Source organism: Cervus canadensis, chromosome 8 (assembly GCF_019320065.1).
Source record: "Cervus canadensis isolate Bull #8, Minnesota chromosome 8, ASM1932006v1, whole genome shotgun sequence".
NCBI lineage: Eukaryota > Metazoa > Chordata > Mammalia > Artiodactyla > Cervidae > Cervus > Cervus canadensis.
In genome coordinates this window covers 68,753,277-68,772,483 of record NC_057393.1, presented here as the reverse complement: position 1 = coordinate 68,772,483, position 19,207 = coordinate 68,753,277, and the positions used below count along the sequence as shown (strand labels likewise).

The 19,207-nt window shown below is 35.6% G+C and overlaps 1 protein-coding gene across 6 annotated transcripts in view; it reads right to left on the bottom strand.

Annotated features, from left to right (window-relative positions):
• The window catches only part of RUFY2 (RUN and FYVE domain containing 2), a 42,703-nt gene that overhangs the window by 4,750 nt on the left and 18,746 nt on the right, over positions 1-19,207 (bottom strand). For 4 of the 6 annotated variants that reach the window (XM_043476784.1, XM_043476779.1, XM_043476781.1 and 1 more), the window contains exons 13-16: positions 16,926-17,045; positions 9,252-9,381; positions 8,844-8,938; positions 2,069-2,117 (exon numbers count right to left, since the gene is read on the bottom strand). In XM_043476784.1, coding sequence (XP_043332719.1) covers positions 2,069-2,117; positions 8,844-8,938; positions 9,252-9,381; positions 16,926-17,045 — 394 coding nt within the window. Of the gene's footprint in view, positions 1-2,068; positions 2,118-8,843; positions 8,939-9,251; positions 9,382-16,925; positions 18,710-19,207 lie in introns of those variants that run through there. The other 2 variants (XM_043476783.1, XM_043476785.1) reach the window with 2 other exon arrangements.

Below are 19,207 nucleotides of genomic sequence, written 5' to 3'. Positions count from 1 at the left end.
CCAAACCTTTAGGTTTAATTTCCAGTTTATAGGATTAAATAAGGGGATAGAGGAAAAAATAAGACTACTATGAAGAAGAAATCAGATAAAATCCAAAATGTAAGAAACTAAAATAGCTGTCCCAAACCCATCAACTGGACAATAGTAAGCACCAAAAAAAAAAAAAACCCAAAGTCATATATAAATCCATTTTCATACACATAAAAATGGAAATCTGGATAATGTAGGCTAGATATGAACAATAAAACTGTTAGAAAAACATAATGATTAACAAAAACAGAGGACTGTTACTGTAGGGAAGGGAATGCAATCAGGGAGCAAACATGTTCTATTACAAGCTAAAACAGTACGCTAGCATTTTTAAGTTGTACTGTACATGTCCTCTTGCATATATATTTCACAGTGAAAAATTTTTACAAAAGAGTTTAAAAAATGACAGTTGAGCAAACATCCCTACATATCTCCTAAAGGGTGTGAGAGCAGAATAAAGGCATACAGATTCATAAAATCTTTTATTATTCATTCACCATTTTCTAGGAGGCTACTGAAGGAAGCATCGCCCAGTGGGAATTCCATGTTGATCAAGTGGTTAGGATTCCATGCTCTCACTGCCAAAGATCCAGGTATGATGCCTAGCTGGCTAACTATAAAGTTCCACAAGCTGTGTGGCACAGCAAAAAGAAAAAAACACTGAAAGAAAGAATGACAGCAGAGGGAAATGCCAGGACAAGAGTGACCAGACTATACAGGAGCAATAAAGCAGAGAACTTCAATAAGGATGACTGATGGAAAAAGAAAGAACTAACTGATTCCTTGATTCATTTTTACCATGTGAAAAACTTCTATCAAAAAGCATTTAACAGAAGTGTTTGAAGGTATAAGAAAACTCTGATTCTCAAATACAACTAAAAAAGGTCAGGGGGAGTAAATATCAGCTCTATAGGAAATGAAAAGTAGTTCAAGAAAGAAAATACAACTGCAATATACAATACTACCTGCCCCAGCAAGGAACAGTATTTAAATACTCATAATAAAGAATATATAGTAAATATATTTCACAAAAACTTTTACTTAACTACAGGAGAACAGTGAAGAGTAGACAGACCAGGGGGAGAGTTAGCAAAACTCCTCATCCATCATGTTAATGAGGCAATACATAGGTCTGCATAATACTTAGGGAAATGCCAGAAGAAACAACTAAAAGGAATTAAAAGTAGCTCCCTAATGGTGGCAAAAGCTGGAATGGATAAGGGACAAGAGGATGAAAAACAAAAGACTGCTTCCCTGTTTTTTTTTTTAAGTCATCAGCAGACGAATGGATAAGGAAGCTGTGGTACATATACACCATATTATTATTCAGCCATTAAAAAGAATTCATTTGAATCAGTTCTAATGAGATGGATGAAACTGGAGCCCATTATACAGAGTGAAGTAAGCCAGAAAGATAAAGACCAATACAGTATACTAATGCATATATATGGAATTTAAAAAGATGGTAACGATAACCCAATTTGACTTTTTAAATGACTTTCATGTAACACTTTGGTAAACGAAATGGGGAGCTTGTGCGGTAAGAAGCCATCTGTCATTGAAGAGACTGTATTTTCTCCTCTGTTTTAAGAACCATATATTCAATTGTACCAAATAACTTTCACTCAATTAACATACTCAATATTCAAAGCAACCCTATGCAAAATCATAAGCCAAAATCAGAAGAGGAAACAGACTCCATGGTGATATGTGACTTGATGAAGATCAAAAACTAGTAAGTAACAGACTGGCTCAGGAATTTAAGGATTATCAAATCCAAAGTCAGTTTCACTCTAACCATGCCATACTTCATAGGAAAGTAGACAAAACTATTTCTAAGGTCATTTCCAACATGAGGAATTTTAATAATGTGTTCTAGAGGTATAGGGACGAGGTGGACCCCATCATACAAGCTCCCCATTCAGTGCTTCTGCCTCTGTATATCCTAAGATTCAACAACAGTACACAGGGCTTTACCTTCTACTGGAAACTCACAGATATCCATACTTTCCTACTTGAGGAAAATACTTAAACTCACCTGCAATGCTTTGTTGGCTTCTTTTATGTCTTCGATTTTAAGTTTTGATCTAAAAAGATTATAAATTGGTTCAAATTTCAGTACACATTTTAAAATACAGAACATCTAGTAATTCCTTAGAAAGTACTGAATTTTCATAGGATATAAAACTGTATCTACTATATTATTCTAATAATCTTCTTTGGCTAGTGGGATTATATTTAACATTTTCCTATTACTTCTTAAATGACCTAAAGCAAAAATAGTTTTGAGATTTAAAATTTGCTTTTTTTAAAGAAAGAATGTTGGAATTTTCATGTGGTTATGACTATTAATGATAGCTATCATTTATTGTAGCTGTCAATAAATAGTTGAGGTACCAGACACTATGCTATAAACTTTGCATGTGTAATCTCATTTAATCTTCAGAAACACTTATAAAGATGAAGAGAGTGAGGTCTTATGAGGTTTAGTCACTTGTAGCAAGTCACAAGATGGTAACTGAGGAAGCCAGGACTTAAACCCTCATCTCTGAGACCCAAAAGCCGGTGAGTTAATCATTATGAATACTCTTTATGTAGCACATGCTACAGAGTGGTAAGTAAGAGTGGATATATTAAGGAAGATATAATACTTTTTTAACCTTTTAAAAATACGTGTTAGTTAACATGCAATATTTATCTGTGATCTCAATACCCAGACATGATCATCTCCACATGTCAATGAGTATGTGTATTTCAAATGGAAAAAATTATTTACGTAGTTCCCTATATGACTTAACAATATATCCTGAAAGGCTTAGAGCTACTGACTTGTTATTAAGTATCTGCCACATCATTATATTAAATGGTTACATAATATACCACAAAAAAGAATGTAAAGTATGCAATTTACATCATTACCTACTGATGAATTTTCAACATGTTTCAAATCTTTTTGCCATAAAATTATTCATTAAAATTGGAATGACCAAAACATTTGTATTATTTTTCTTAACAACTTAAAAATGAAATAACTGGATTAAAACATAGATAAAATACTAAGTCTGAAGCAGAACATTAGGAACTTGCTTTGCCCTACAAGTGTTCTTTGTTCCAAAACTTAAAAACAGTGTTAGTCTTTTATCTAGCTCGTAACAACTCTTACAGTGGGAATAATAAATGTAAAATCACACAGTGTAAAAATACTAACAGAGTAATCAAATTTTCTTAGCTGAACTCACATCTACAAAAAGCACCCAAGGGAAACTGATGCTGATGGGAATTTTGGCCACAATAGTATATATGGAAAAACTGAATATGGAATAAAAATAGCTTACTTAATGGTGTTCACTACAGAAATACTTTCTATATGAAAACTTACAGGTGTTGATTTATTTCTGGTTAAAATGCCTTTATTCACAAATCGGACCCTAAAAAGCATGCTGCCCCTTCCACCCTGATACAAATTGCCGAACTATCCTAGAGAAAGAGAGTATCAGTTACAGTTCCAACAAACACAATGTAAAACAACACCTTCTCCTTGTCCTAGGCAGGGAACAGATGTCTGTATTATTCATTTTAATTAACTTCCATTTCGGAATATGTATTTAAGTTTCTGAAAATATTTGACCACAGCATAAAAAAGCATAGAGAAAGGTCAAAATAAAACATGAGAATGTAATACATGTGATACAATCAATTATGACACTATATGAAAACATCCCTAAATTATATAAGCCTCAGATAATCCTGAAATTCCTCTATGAAGGAAAAAAATCTGTAAGTTTCTTTATATGGAAAGAATAGCATCTACAGAATACGACATTGGAAGAGTCCTGGTAATTTATTCTTCACTAAAAGTTTTTCTTCTTGGAATTTAAGCCTCAGTGAGGATAAGGGAGAAGCTGGTTTTTTCCTCTTTCAGTTATTTTAAATTGTCAGTAATTATGACACAGATTAGTCTAGATTTTTCTTTTTCCAATATTTCATCCTAAAATTTCACATTCCATGTTTTCTCCAAATATTAATATTTCAGGTTTATTACTTTAATCTTCATACTAGACAGTTTATCTACAATTATAACTTATTCAGAATAATTAACTTTTTTTTTTTCCCCCACACCATGCTCATGTGGGATCTTAGTTCCCCAAGCAGGGATCAAACCCAATCCACCTGCAGCAGAAGTAAGAAGTCTTACCCACTGGGCTGCCAGGGAAGTCCTGAATAATCAACATTTAAAGCTTTTCAAAATCTATCAAAATTTCTCTTTGTAAGAATCCTTCAATAAGAAATCAATTAAGAATAAATATGTCATTATCAAAAGTACTTTTCAAATTAAAGTTAATCATTTATGTTTTAAGTTGCTGGTTTAGATGCAAGCACTGGGAAGTAACTTTCAGATCCACACTGTTCATCTCACAGACAAGAACACTGATCTTCTGCTTGAGACGAGGAAAGGTACTGTGCTGGGTGCTTTTGCATACTTATTCTGTTAATCAGAAAAAGAACCCTATAGGTATTTAATAACTCTCCAATTGACAAATGGAGAAAGGGATATTATAACTCTCCAATTTACAAATGGAGAAATGAGCTTAAAGAGCTTAAATAAATGGCCCTAAGTCACATGGCTGGTAAAACCTAAAAGGGATACTTACTCCTGTGAGTGACATTCAGTTCAGTTCAGTCAGTCATGTCCAACTCTTTGTGACCCCAGGGACTGTAGCACACCAGGCTTCCCTGTCCATCACCAACTCCTGGAGCTTACTCACTCATGTCCATTGAGTCAGTGATGCCATCCAACCATCTCATCCTCTGTCGTCCCCTTCTCCTCCTGCCTTCAGTCTTTCCCAGCATCAGGGTCTTTTTGAATGAGTTAGTTCTTCGCATCAGGTGGCCAAAGTATTGAAGTTTCAGCTTCAGCATCAGTCCTGCCAATGAATATTCAAGACTGATTTCCTTTAGGATTGAATGGTTGTATCTCCTTGCAGTCCAAGGGACTCTCAAGAGTCTTCTCCAACACCACAGTTCAAAAGCATCACTTCTTCGGCGCTCAGCTGTCTTTATAGTCCTACTCTCACATCCATACATGACTACTGGAAAAACCATAGCTTTGACTAGATGGACTTTGTTGCCAAAGTAATGTCTCTGCTTTTTAGTATGCTGTCTAGGTTAGTCATAGCTTTTCTTCCAAGGAGCAAGTGTCTTTTAATTTCATGGCTTCAGTCACCATCTGCAGTGATTTTGGAGCCCCCCCAAAATAAAGTCTGTCACTGTTTCCATTGTTTCCCCATCTATTTGTCATGAAGTGATGGGACCAGATGCCATGATCTTAGTTTTCTGAATGTTGAGTTTTAAGCCAACTTTTTCACTCTTCTCTCCCACTTTCATCAAGGGGCTCTTTAGTTCTTTGCTTTCTGCCATAAGGGTGGTGTGATTTGCACATGTGAGGTTATTGACATTTATCCCGGCAATCTTGATTCCAGCTTGTGCTTCATCCACCCCTGCATTTCACATGATGTACTCTGCATATAAGTTAAATAAGCAGGATGACAATATACAGCCTTGATGTACTCCTTTCCCTATTTGGAACCAGTCTGTTGTTCCGTGTCCAGTTCTAACTGTTGCTTCTTGACCTGCACACAGGTTTTTCAGGAGGTAGGTCAGGTGATCTGGTATTCCCATCTCTTGAAGAATTTTCCACAGTTTGCTGTGATCCACACAGTCAAAGGCTTTGACATAGTCAATAAAGCAGAAGTAGATGTTTTTCTGGAACTCTCTTGCTTTTTCAATGATCCAACGGATGTTGGCAATTTGATCTCTGGTTCCTCTGCCTTTTCTAAATACAGCTTGAACTTCTGGAAGTTCACGGTTCACGTACTGTTGAAGCCTGGCTTGGAGAATTTTGAGAATTACTTTACTAGCGTGTGAGATGAGTGCAACAGTGCAGTAGTTTGAGCATTCTTTGGCACTGCCTTTCTTTGGGATTGGAATGAAAACTGACCTTTTCCAGTCCTGTGGCCACTGCTGAGTTTTCCAAATTTGCTGGCATGTTGAGTGCAGCACTTTCACAGCATCATCCTTTAGGATTTGAAATAGCTCAACTGGAATTCCATCACCTCCACTAGCTTTGTTTGTAGCGTTGCTTGCTAAGGCCCACTTGACTTCTCATTCCAGGATGTCTGGCTCTAGGTGAGTGATCACACCATCACGGTTATCTGGGTCATGAAGATCTTTTTCATGTAGTTCTGTGTATTCTTGCCACCTCTTCTTAATATCTTCTGCTCTTCGAATTTTGAAATGGTTGGGTCCATACCATTTCTGTCCTTTATTGTGCCCATCTTTGCATGAAATGTTTCCTTGGTATCTCTAATTTTCTTGAAGAGATCTCTAGTCTTTCCCGTTCTATTGTTTTCCTCTATTTCTTTGTATTGATCACTGAGGATGGCTTTCTCATCTCTCCTTGCTATTCTTTGGAACTCTGCATTCAAATGCGTATATCTTTCCTTTTTCCCTTTGCCTTTCGCTTCTCTTATTTTCTCAGTTATTTGTAAGGCCCCTCAGACAACCATTTTGCCTTTTTGCATTTCTTTTTCTTGGGGATGGTCTTGATCACTGCTTCCTGTACAATGTCACGAACCTCCGTCCATAGTTCTTCAGGCACTTTGTCTATTAGATCTAATCCCTTGAATCTATTTGTCACTTCTACTGTATAATCGTAAGGGATTTGATTTAGGTCATACCTGAACGGTCTAGTGGTTTTCCCTACTTTTTTCAGTTTAAGTCTGAATTTGGCAATAAAGACTTAATGATCCGATCCACCGTCAGCTCCTGGTCTTGTTTTTGCTGACTGTATAGAACTTCTCCATCTTTGGCTGCAAAGAATATAATCAGTCTGATTTTGGTATTGACCATCTGGTGATGTCCACGTGTAGAGTCTTCTCTTGTGTTGTTGGAAGAGGGTGTTTGCTATGACCAGTGCTTTCTCTTGGCAAAACTCTATTAGCCTTTGCCCTGCTTCATTCCGTACTCCAAGGCCAAATTTGCCTGTTACTCCAGGTATCTCTTGACTTCCTACTTTTGCATGCCAGTCCCCTATGATGAAAAGGACATCTTTTATGGGTGTTAGTTCTAGAAGGTCTTGTAGGTCTCCACAGAACTGTTCAACTTCAGCTTCAACATTACTGGTTGGGACATAGACTTGGTTTACTGTGATAATGAATGGTTTGCCTTGGAAAGGAACAGAGATCATTCTATCGTTTTTGAGTTTGCACCCAAGTACTGCATTTCAGACTCTCTTGTTGACTGTGAGAGCTACTCCATTTCTTCCAAGGGGTTCTTGCCCACAGTAGTAGATATAATGGTCATTTGAGTTAAATTCACCCATTCCAATGAATGATAATTCAGTTCAGTTCAGTCGCTCAGTCATGTCTGACTTTGTGACCCCCTCCCATGAACCGCAGCACGCCAGGCCTCCTTGTCCATCACCAACTCCCGGAGTCCACCCAAACCCATGTCCATTGTGTCGGTGATGCCATCCAACCATCTCATCCTCTGTTGTCCCCTTCTCCTCCGGCCCTCAATCTTTCCCAGCATCAGGGTCTTTTCCAATGATTCAGCTCTTCGCATGAGGTGGCCAAAGTACTGGAGTTTCGGCTTCAACATCAGTCCTTCCAGTGAACACCCAGGACTGATCTCCTTTAGGATGGACTGGCTGGATCTCCTTGCAGTCCAAGGGACTCTCAAGAGATATAATGGTCATCTGAGTTAAATTCACCCATCCCAATGAATGACATTAATGAATGCTAATTTTAAAATTTAGTCATAACTTGAAAATGCAGATCCTGAATGGTAAGCTTAAAAACTATTTCTTAACTATTAACTTTCCCTTTCAACAAAATTAAATGTCTCATATTATTCTGCATGACCTGCGCCCTCCCAACCTCACTTCATTTTACTTTTTTCTTTTTTGGCTGCGTCACTTATAGGATCTTAGTTTCCTGACCAGGGATCGAACCCACAACTCTGATGTGGAAACGCAGAGTCTTAACCACTGGACAACTACGGAAGTTCCCTTTTGATGCTCTTTGAATTTTCTAACCATATAAAACATCAAAGGGATTTATTTAGGTGATAGAATTATGGGTCACTGTAGCTTTCTTTAATTTTCTGTATTATAAAAAAAAATGACACTTTTTATTTTCTAATGTAACAGTGATATATTCAATACTAAATCAAACCTTCCAGCATTTACCCGAGATATTTGACAATATGTTCAATCAGGGCACAAAGATGAAGCTAATCCCAAACACAGACAATGTGGAACAAGGAGGAAAATGTGAGAAAGACAGAAATCCATTTCTCCTCCTTGTCCTCATAGAAACCCAGTAACACTTCAATGTGATAGAACCAACCATACTGTATGAAGTTAAGCCCCAACTACAGATAGCATCAAATACATCCACTTTTCACAATGTTGGCTCCTTCTCAGAACAGTCTGAAAAAGATCTCTCCAACAATTCTGAAAATTTGACTTCTGAGAAAAATATGATTTGGAGAAATTAAACAACAGTCTTAGATTTCATCTACTGGAAAATGTTTGGACCTAAGAGCTATGTGCATTTTAGAACATAATTTTTAACACAATCTTTCCCCAGTGCACACCCTTATCTGTTAATCTTGAAGTTTTTGTTTGGCTTTGTTTCTAATAGTTGATATCTTTCTTTTTTATATTAAACTTTTATGCCTATTTGGTTTGGCACACCCATAACTTTATAAAAGTCAATGACTACTTAGTAAAAGGAAAAAAGAGAAATTACTCGCTAAGTTTGTTGCCAAGTTCTTGAAGAGCTTGCTCCTGTTCGTGATATATTTTTTTCAACTGCTGATTTTCATCCTGGAGGTTAAGGAACTCCTTCAAAATAACAAAAGACAGAAAATGCAATTTAAAAGAAACAAACTCCACATCGTACACATACCATTCAAGGATAGGAGTGTATCCTTCAGTTTTTATAAAAAATAACTGCTCTATTTACTATCAACTATTTTCTATTCATTTAATCCCCTTAATGATATTTTTAAAGAAGACCACCAAAAAAAATAAATAAATAAATAAATAAAGACCACTATACTTTGTTTCCTCTGTATACATGTAAATTATAACTTGATTGTCTTTTCAAGTAACTTTCATCACGATAGGATTTTTAAAGTTTACCACTATTACTTACTTTTTTAAGAGTAATGATCTGTTGGGTCTCATTTCTGAGATGAGATACGGTGTCTTTCTCCTTTTGAAGATCTTCCTGCAAAGTCTGTCTCCATTCCTTCTCAATCTTCAGATCGGTTTCCAGTTGCACCCTTGAATGACAAATAATACAGAGACAAGCTCAGTGCTCTTTCTTTCATGACAGCTGTATGTATTCTTTAAGAGGATCTCACTGGTTGATTACTTTCACCTTTGTAATTAAATTCTTCAGATTTTCTTTCACAAATACCTTTTAGAAAACAAGCTCAGTAGCACAAGGTTTTCAGATCTCAAATCTCAGTTAATTTGTCAATCACAAAAACCTCTTGTTATCTGTCATTTACTAATTCTACATACATAAATACTGGATAAGCATGGAAAATGCCTGGAAAGGCACACCATACTATTAAGGCCTGGTTCTGTCTTAGAACTGGAACCATGTTCTGTGCCAAGAGAAAATTTTTCCAACAAACTAATGAAAAGTATTGCTCTGATTTAAGAATTACAGCAACCACTAAGTCAATTCAACATCAGTAACAGAGCAATCAATCCTGGTGTCAAGTGCTACTTGACAAGATTACAGTAACAAGATTACTGTTAGAAGCTGACCCATTACAGAACAGATCTAAGACCAAGGAGACACTGGAGGAAAATCCACACTGTCTGAAAAATGCCAGTTCACATCTGAAAGCACTACTTCATCAGTCAAACAACAGGTGCTAGCTGGAAAAATGAAAGTAATCAAAAACACATTTTAGGAAAGCCTCCCCAAATATTTCAATGATTATCTCATAAGCAGTTGTTAACAGGTAAGGTATACACTAATAATGCTATAGTTCCTTGTACTTTACATTTTAATTATGTTATGTCATAATATTGAGAATATCACAGTATTACATTATTTTAATTTTTTGTGTTAAAATTACTTTTGTTTCCTCATATGGTTAGTATTTCCATCTATAGCCAAATTATTTTCAGGAAAGCAAATTTGAGATTTTATAATTCAAGTTGAAGAGACAAGATACTTCAAAATGGAATTTACAAATTGTTGATAAATACTATTTCACCACAGATTTAAAAGGGATATGGAGGGACAGGTATATATTACTAACACTGAGTAAGCAAAGTACAGAGTGTGTTGAGTGGCCTCATCATCCAGAATCAGAAAAAACTGAGTGAGAAAGCAAAAGAAAAACTTTGATTTTAAGTTATTTTACATATACTGTCAAAACACATGCTGATCACCAAAGGCAGAAATCATAAGGAAAAAAAGGGAAACTATAACTATATAAAAAATATACAATGTCTAAAAAATAAATAATAAATCTACTGTAAAATGCCTAAATGAATAAAAAACACTATGAACAAAGTTTAAAAATAAACTATAAAAAAATAAAATAAAATAAACTATAACTTGGAAAACATTTTCACTGTATGTGAAAGACCCAGAATAAATACATAAAGAGTTCTTACAAATAAATATTAAAAAACTGAACACCACAGAGGAAAAAAATAGAGGATATGAACTGATAATTTACAAAAGAAATACAAAAGGCTATCACTAGTAATCAAATATATCCAAATTTAAACATTAAAGCACTTTTTTTTTTCAGGCTAAATGATTCCTTGAGGTTAACTGAGATACGATGGTATAGACCTACAGTAATTGATATGATAAAATGTCCATGATGTATCAATAATAAATATAATAAACAAGATATTAAAGAGTATATAGCATGTCTCCTCTTTCTAAAAAGCAAAAATATCTATGCATACCAAAAAATGATGTTCATCTATAAAGAAGAAATGTATGTCCAGGGAATCCCCTGGAGGTCCAGTGGTCAACACTCCACTGCATGGGGTGTGGTGAGTTCAATTCCTGGTTGAGGAGTTAAGAAACCAAAAGTTTTTTCCATTTTAGGTGAAAAAAGGGAATGTGTTAAAAAAAAAAAAAGGAATTTGTTTTTCTTGGATAAAGTCCCAATTGCCTATTTCTATAGAAACAGTTCCAAATTTTCTCAGCCATCAGGGATCCCTATGATCTCTAAATTGTCAACATGTTTATGCTCTACCAAAATGGCACCAAATGAGAAACAAAATTACTTTCACAGTTTCAGCAGGGACAAGTATTTCTCCCCAGCTCTACCAGCGTCCTATTGTGTAGGTTAGTCCTACTGGGAAGGGTCAGGTCCCTGGAGCATCCTTTGGGCAGTGATCAAATAGAGGCAGCACTGAAGAATAAATATCAGACTTGTCTTACCTACACTTCTGTCAAACTCTAGAAAAGCAATTCAGTAACACAGATTACTAAAGTTTCAAGATTATCTTTTCTTGACTGGCTAAGTGTCCCAGTCTTGCTTTTCACATTTTTCCATTTTGGCAGGGCACAAGGAATTAAACAAGAAAACCCTTGGCACCATTAATAAACTTGACGACTTAAATGTTCCTTTTGATTTCTGTGGCCAAGAAAGTCCTGAAAGTGCTTTTGTGAAACTTTAAAGATTAAGAGAAAATGTTGGTTTGCTAAGTGGTTTCTTTTTTTGTGGCGGGGGGCGGGGGGGGGGGCGCAGGTAGAAAAACGGGAGGGTTTTAGTTTCACAATGTACAAACGATGCACGGTTCCAACCAAGGTAATATTCCCTGGCCTAAAGCCTTATTCTATATACCAGCTTCTCAAAATGTTATTTTTATGGTAGATTTAAAAGAAACTTAATTTGGTTCTGGACAAGGTGGAGTAAACACATTTCTACCTATCTGTCCAACTAAGTACAATTAAAAACCCCAGACATTATATATAAACAAATATAAGAATATTCTGAAAGGGGGAAGAGAAGAAGGCAGGCCAGCTAGGAACCCCAGGATTCAAGTAATAATACTGGTGAGGAGTGCCCTGAGACTTCTTGTTGCTTCCTTAAAAGCTCATACTGGGTGCTGAAAAATCCCACACGCACAAACAGCAATGGGCACAGATGAAAAAAGTCCCAAGGAAAGAAAGCCTACTCTCTCCTGCCAAAGAGCCAGGAATAAGCAGCCTAGCATGATAGAAACTTTATTTCAACAATAAACACCCTACTCCAAAAAACACCAGAGGAAGAAACCATGCTCACCCCAACCACTGTCAGCAAAAGCCAAGTGGGGAGCATAATTGCTATCCTCACCTGGCAATAATGAGGTATGCCTTCCAATCCACCTGTGGTAGTATCAGAGAAAGCCAATTTGGGAGCCTGAACTTTTACCACCACCCAGCAGTAATGAGCTATCCCTCCCCAACCACCTCTGTGATGTTGGTGGAAGTCACATGGAGAGCCTGGACTTCTATATGCATCAGTAACAAGGCATTTCTTACCCTCCACACAATGTCAGCAAAGGCCAAGTGGAGAACCCAGATTTCTATTCTTGCTTAGTGTCACTGAGCTACCTTTTTCACTCTCCTCCAGGATGGTGTCAAGAGAGACCAAAAGGACAGCCTGGATTTCCATTTCCACTTCATGGTAACAAGGTACCACTTTCTCACTCCACAGTGTCAATGAGTGGAAAGCACAGATTTCAATCCCTGCCCACTAGTTAGGCACCCTTCTCCATTCCATCCAGGAACAGTCCTGGGCTTCTACCCCTGCTTGGTATGAAGGGTCAGTGGTCAGTGTCTACATTCCCCTGCTGGTGTGGTTTCAGTGAACGATGCTAAAACAAAATTTAAGGAAGATGCAGTCTTACAACATAGCTCCCAAAATGTGCAGAATGCAACTGAAAAACACTTGTTAGACCAAAACCCAGGAAAAATCTCAACTTGGATAAGAAAAAAAAAACTCAACAGACGACAACATGTCAGATAATTCCAGATGCTGGAATTAACTGACAAGAATTTTAAAGCAACCATCATAAAAATGTTCCCATAACCAATTAAAAACATGCTTAAGGAACCCTCCTACCCTGTTGGAGGAAATCTAAATTGGTGACGCCAATACGGAGAGCAGTATGGAGATTCCTTAAAAAAAATAAAAACAGGGTTAGAAAAAAACCCCACCTGATCCTGCAATTCCACTCATAGGCATGTATCTGGAGAAAATTATAATTCAAAAAGATACACGCACCCCAATGTTCACTGCAGCATTATTTACAATAGCCAAGACATGAAAGAAACCTAAATGTCCATCAACAGAGGAATAGATAAAAGAAAATGTAGTATATTTCTACAATGGAATATTACTCAGCCATAAAAAAGAATGAAATAATGCCAGTTGCAGCAATATGAATGGACCTAGAGATTATCACACTAAGTGAGGTAAGCCAGACAAAGACAAAATATCATATGATATCAGTTACATGTGGAATCTTGGGGGAAAAAAAATTACATACAAAACAGAAATAGACCCACAGACACAGAGAACAAGCTTATGATTACCAAAGGGGAAAGGTGGCCAGGGGGTGGTAAATTAAAGTTTGGGGATTAATATACACACCACTATATATAAAACAGATAACCAACAAGGTCTCACTGTATGTCAATATATGACAAAACCCACTACAATATTGTAAAGTAATTAGCCTCCAACTAATAAAAATAAATGAAAAAAAAAAAAAGAAATATTTTTAAATTGTAGGAATTACAATGAAAAAAAAATTTAAAAATTAAAAAAAAATAAAATAAAGTTTATATTTTATCTCCTCTGGGAAAAAGTGAATATGCTTGAAACAAATTAATGAATAAGGAGTTTTGGGAGGAAAGAAGGAAATTTTGGAAGAAAGAATCAAATGGAAATCTCAGAACTGAAAAATACAATAATCTCAACGAATGGGATTCATTCATACATACATACATGCCATGAATCTCAGTGAATGACAGGAAAAGAAGATGAGGAAAGAATTAACTTCCAAACAGAACAACAGGGGCTTCCCTGGTAGCTCAGTGGTAAAGAATTTGCCTGCCAATGCAGCAGACAGGTGCTTGATCCCCGATCTGGGGAGATCCCACAAGTAACTAAGCCTTGTACGCCACCAACTACTGAGCCTGTGCTCCAGAGCCCGGGAGCTGCAACTACGGAGACCACACACCACAACTACTGAAGCCCACACACCCCAGAGCCTGTGCTCTGCAACAAGGGAACCACCGCAATGGTTCCCAAGCACCGCAGCTAGAGAAAAGCCGGCACAGCAAAGACCCAGCAGAGCCAAAAATAAATAAATAAATAAAGTTATTAAAAAAAAAAAAACCAGAACAGAACAACAGACACTACCCAATCTGAACAAGAGAAAGAAAACAGACTTTAAAAAAAAAAAAAGAATCTTGTCAGGGTCCTGTAGGACCATTAACAAAAAATCTAACATTTATGAGAGTCCCAGAAAGGAGAGGAAAAAGCAAATGGAACTGAAAAAAAAAATCTGAAGAAATAATGGCTGAAATTTTTCCAAATCTGACAAACATAAGCCTAATTGAAGAAGCTGACCAAAGCTGAAATAGCATAAGTCCAAAGAAAGAATCTTCAATTAGAAGAACAATGATTCAGTCTACTTTTCATCAGAAATTATGAGGGCCAAAAGAAAGCAGTATAACACTTTCAAGTCCTGAAAGAAAATAACTGTCAACTCAGAATTCTAAAGATATTCTGAAACTACCCTTCAGAAATAAAGTTGACATCAAGACCTCAGATGAAAGAAAACTAAGAAGTTTGCTGCCAACAGACTTACCCTAGAAAAATGGCTAAATGAACTTCTTCAGACACAAAGAAGGAAAACTTGGAGCATCATGAAGAAAGAAAGAACAATAGGAAGTTTTCTAAATTATGTTTAATGGTTGAAACACAAATTATATCATTGTCTGATGTAGTTCTCAATATTACATAGGGGAGATATTTAAGCAAATTATATTGTGAGAGTGTAAAAAAGTCTAAGTGGAAGTAAGGCTTCCACATTTCCCTCAAAGTAGTAAAACGTTGATATCAGTAGTGAAAAGTTGCAAATATATAATATAATGTCCAGAGTAACCACTTTTAAAAATCTATACAAAGAGATACAATTAAAAATACTATAGATAAATCAAAAAGGAGTTCTAAATAATGTTCAAGTAACCCATGAGAAGGCAGGAAAAATTGAATACAGGAATGAAAACAGAAAAAGTAAAACAGTAGATTTAAGCTCTAATATATCAACAAACTAAATGCAAATGGGCTAAATGTATCATCAAGAGAGTGGCGAAATGGATAAAAAACATGCACTATAGGAAACTTACTTCAAATATAATGAAACAGATTAGGCTGAAAGTAAAAAGATAGAAGATGTACATAACATTGATCTTTTGTTTACTACATAAAAACATTAATCAGAAGAAAGCAGGAGTGGCTATGTTAATATGAGATATAGTAGATTTCAGAGCAAATAAAATTACCAGAGACAAAAAAGGAACATTATAAAATGATGAAAGGTCAATTCACCAAAAAGACAAAGAAATGCTAAATGTGTAGGCACCAAACGGAATTCCAGAATACAAGAGGCCAAAATTGATAGAACTGAAAGTAGAGATACACAAATCCACAATTATAGTTAGGATATTTCAACAAATCCTCTCTCGATAATTGATAGAACCACTAGACAGAAAATCATCAAGAATAGAAAAGAACACCTCAACCAATGGATTTTTTAAACTAATTTTTATTGGAGTATAGTTGCTTTTTTAAGCAACGGATTTAAAGGTCGCTTAAAGTAACACATCATATCTGGTGAATGATACTGCTTAATGATGTTACACATGGACTGCATAGTCCATGGGGTCACAAAGAGCTGGACACAACTGAGCGACCTTAACTTTTTTCAAACATAACGTATAACAATTTTCTATTGCTGTTTTGCTGTTTTCTTTAATAACAAAAGTGATATGTATTTCTTGGGGTAAAAAAATACTGATCTAAAAAAAGTAAAAAGTAATTTTACTTTTACTATCAATTGCCATTACTGTCAATTTGCCATTACTCCCTTGAGATAATCATTTCCCAGAATCTGTATTCTTTTTTTTATTTTTCGCTGTGTGGCATGTGGGACTTTAGTTCCCCGATTGGGATAAAATCCAAGCTCAGTGCAGTGGAAGCATGGAGTCTTAAATCACTGAACTGCCAGGGAAGTCCCCAGAATCTATATTCTTAAAACTTTTCTATGTGTAAATATACACCTATGCAGTTTTAATTTTATAAAAAATGGTATAAAACTTTGCCTACAGCTTGTTTTTTTGGCATCTTTCCTAGCTGGTAATATGTAGATCATATGAAGTACTAATAAAAATATTCTCAGAAAACATCGTGTTCTTTGATAATATGAACTCTGTGGAGTTACAAAGGTCTACTATACTCAGTATTTAGAAACATAATGGCCATCAGATTAATGCTGAACAACCAAAAAGAATAAAACTCTCCATGAGCAAGAAGATAGCAAGATGGTTCAAAGTAACTCTATAAACAATAAAGGGAGCAAAAACATAAATCTTATCACAACTGTGCTTTCTAGTTTATTTTTTTTTCTAGTTTTTTTTTGAAGGGAAGTTCTACAATCTAGTCAGCATCGTTAAATAAATGAAAATACAGGTTTTCTTCTATTATGTGCTAAAAAAGGTGGAAGAAAACAGGGGGAAATTATATTAAAACAAGTATTTATTTCCAAGTAAAATACTCACAGCTGTTTCTCCTTTTGGGAGATTTGTTTCTGCAGACTGTCGAATTTACTCTGATACTCTTGTAGATATTTCTTGTCCTCATCTTCAATTTCCATTTGCGCCTTCTCTGCTTGCTGCAATCTGGTGTAATTCAAATCAACTTTGGGTAAAACTGAGGCTAGAACTAGGGTGTAAAAGGGTGAAGAAGACAAATAAAAGAAAAATGGGGAAATAGAAACATTTCTAAATGAAAACAAAGTTTGGGGAAAAACTCACAAACTCAAACGTGAAAGAGCCACACAATGTCTAGAAATTGTTTTGTGATTTTTTTTTCCAATATAATACATAATATGCCCAGAATACTATCTTCAAATTTGCTTTATTTCTTGTTCGTAATTAACAATGCAAAGCAATATAGCCTTTACCACTTATGTAAAGCATAAGGAGTTAATTTTCAAAGTATAATACGTGCATTACTGCCTTTTTACAAAACCATGAAAAGTATAGTACTTATGTCTACACTAGGTGAAGAAGCCACATTGTTATATATTATGCTAGGATGTGTATGCCAGGAATCAAGTGTGCTACAAGGCCAAGAGCAAAGACCTGCAATTGCTTCAAATTATAGCCAAGTCCTCCCTATAGAATCTTTATGCACTTACTAAAGTATGCCAATGCTTTTTGTGTGTGTATGCTTCTGTGTGTATATGTATGTGTTTTGGGATTCAAAAGAATTTAGTACTAGTTGGCAACATTTGCTAGAGATCATTTTTGCTCCTCATCACTGAATTTTTAAAATTAGCTTAAAATGTGGATTTTTTTTTCTCCTTTTATTTACGTCATTGCTCAGCTCCACTCCCTGTCTCCTACGGCCATCTACGATTTCTTAGATTTAACGTCACTACTTGTATAAGAAAACATCTCCCAAGAATTCAAGGGACATTAAGTCCTTGAAGGGAATCATAAGAGAAATTTCTGTTCAACTAGCCAAAAAAGTTACCTCTTTTCTTCTTTAAAAACCATGCCCATGGGGCAACCCTCACACAATCCAAAAGTATAAAGGCCACTTTCAAAGAAAAGAGAGTAACATTCAAGTTATCTCTAAATCTAAATTTAAAATATTAACATGGGGAGATGGGATACCCAAGCTTTTCTCAAAGGGTACAGAAATGAAAAAAAAAAGTCAGAGTGAGGTAGGCCGTGAAGTTGTGCTATTATAGAAGAGGGCTAAGAGGAACTGGAAAGTCAAGGAGCTAAAGCATAAGATGATGGCCAATCTGAGTTATAAACTCAGTTTAAAACGTACTCAAAAATCAGTAAAGGAGCTAGTAAATAAACAGTGGGCCGATGGGGGGAAAAAAACTGTGCCAACACATTGTGAAACCAAAGGATAACTTATTATTAAACAATTTTTATATTTTTCATCAAAAAGTAGCTAAAAAGATAAAACTGCATTTGAAAATTCTGACCTCCAAAGGGTCAAGACTCAAATAAGCCCTTGTGCACAAGGTTTGAGGAATGTGTTTTTGGAAATCCAAGTGCACCCACTCTGCTTTATGGCAGTGTACTACCACGGCAGCTGATCAAGAAGTGTACAGGGTTCCTTTCAGAATACATAATAGCGTAAATTATTTTTCGATTTAATATATTATAAAATTTTTGATTCTCTTTCAGTCTGTTTAAATACAAGTGGTCTTCAGAAAGATATATCTTTGACCAGCTTATACTGGTCCTGAGTGTCGCTGCTGGCACATTTCACCAATGACATTGCAATTGTTCTAGTTTGAGTTAACAAATCATTGTCACTTCATAATGGAATGGACAGAAATCAAAGACAGAAAAAGATAGTAAAGATGTCCAAAATGTAAAAATGGGGATAAAGAAAACAAAAAAGAAAAAAGAAGAAAGAGGATGTCAATAAAAGAATATTCATGTCAATAAAGCATTAATAGTTATGTTTTTCATAAGTAGATTCAAAGAAAGCAATGATAAGACATATGTTGACACCAACATGACAGGTCAATGGAAATACATTACATTTTCCAACAATAAAAGTGAAAAATGCCAATATAAAACAATTCAATTTAAACAAAATTATTTCTTGGGTGGGGTTGAGGGTCCTAGCTCAAAGAAACACAACTAAACTGCCAACTCAGAAAGCTTGACTTCAGATAGAGATGGTGAATGACAAGGGATATGACAATCTAATATGCATGGAAATCAATCAGGGATAATTCAATCATGGATTTTGTTCGTTTTTCACTTTTTCAAGGTTTTGTTTGTGTATTTGTCTTATGTAATAC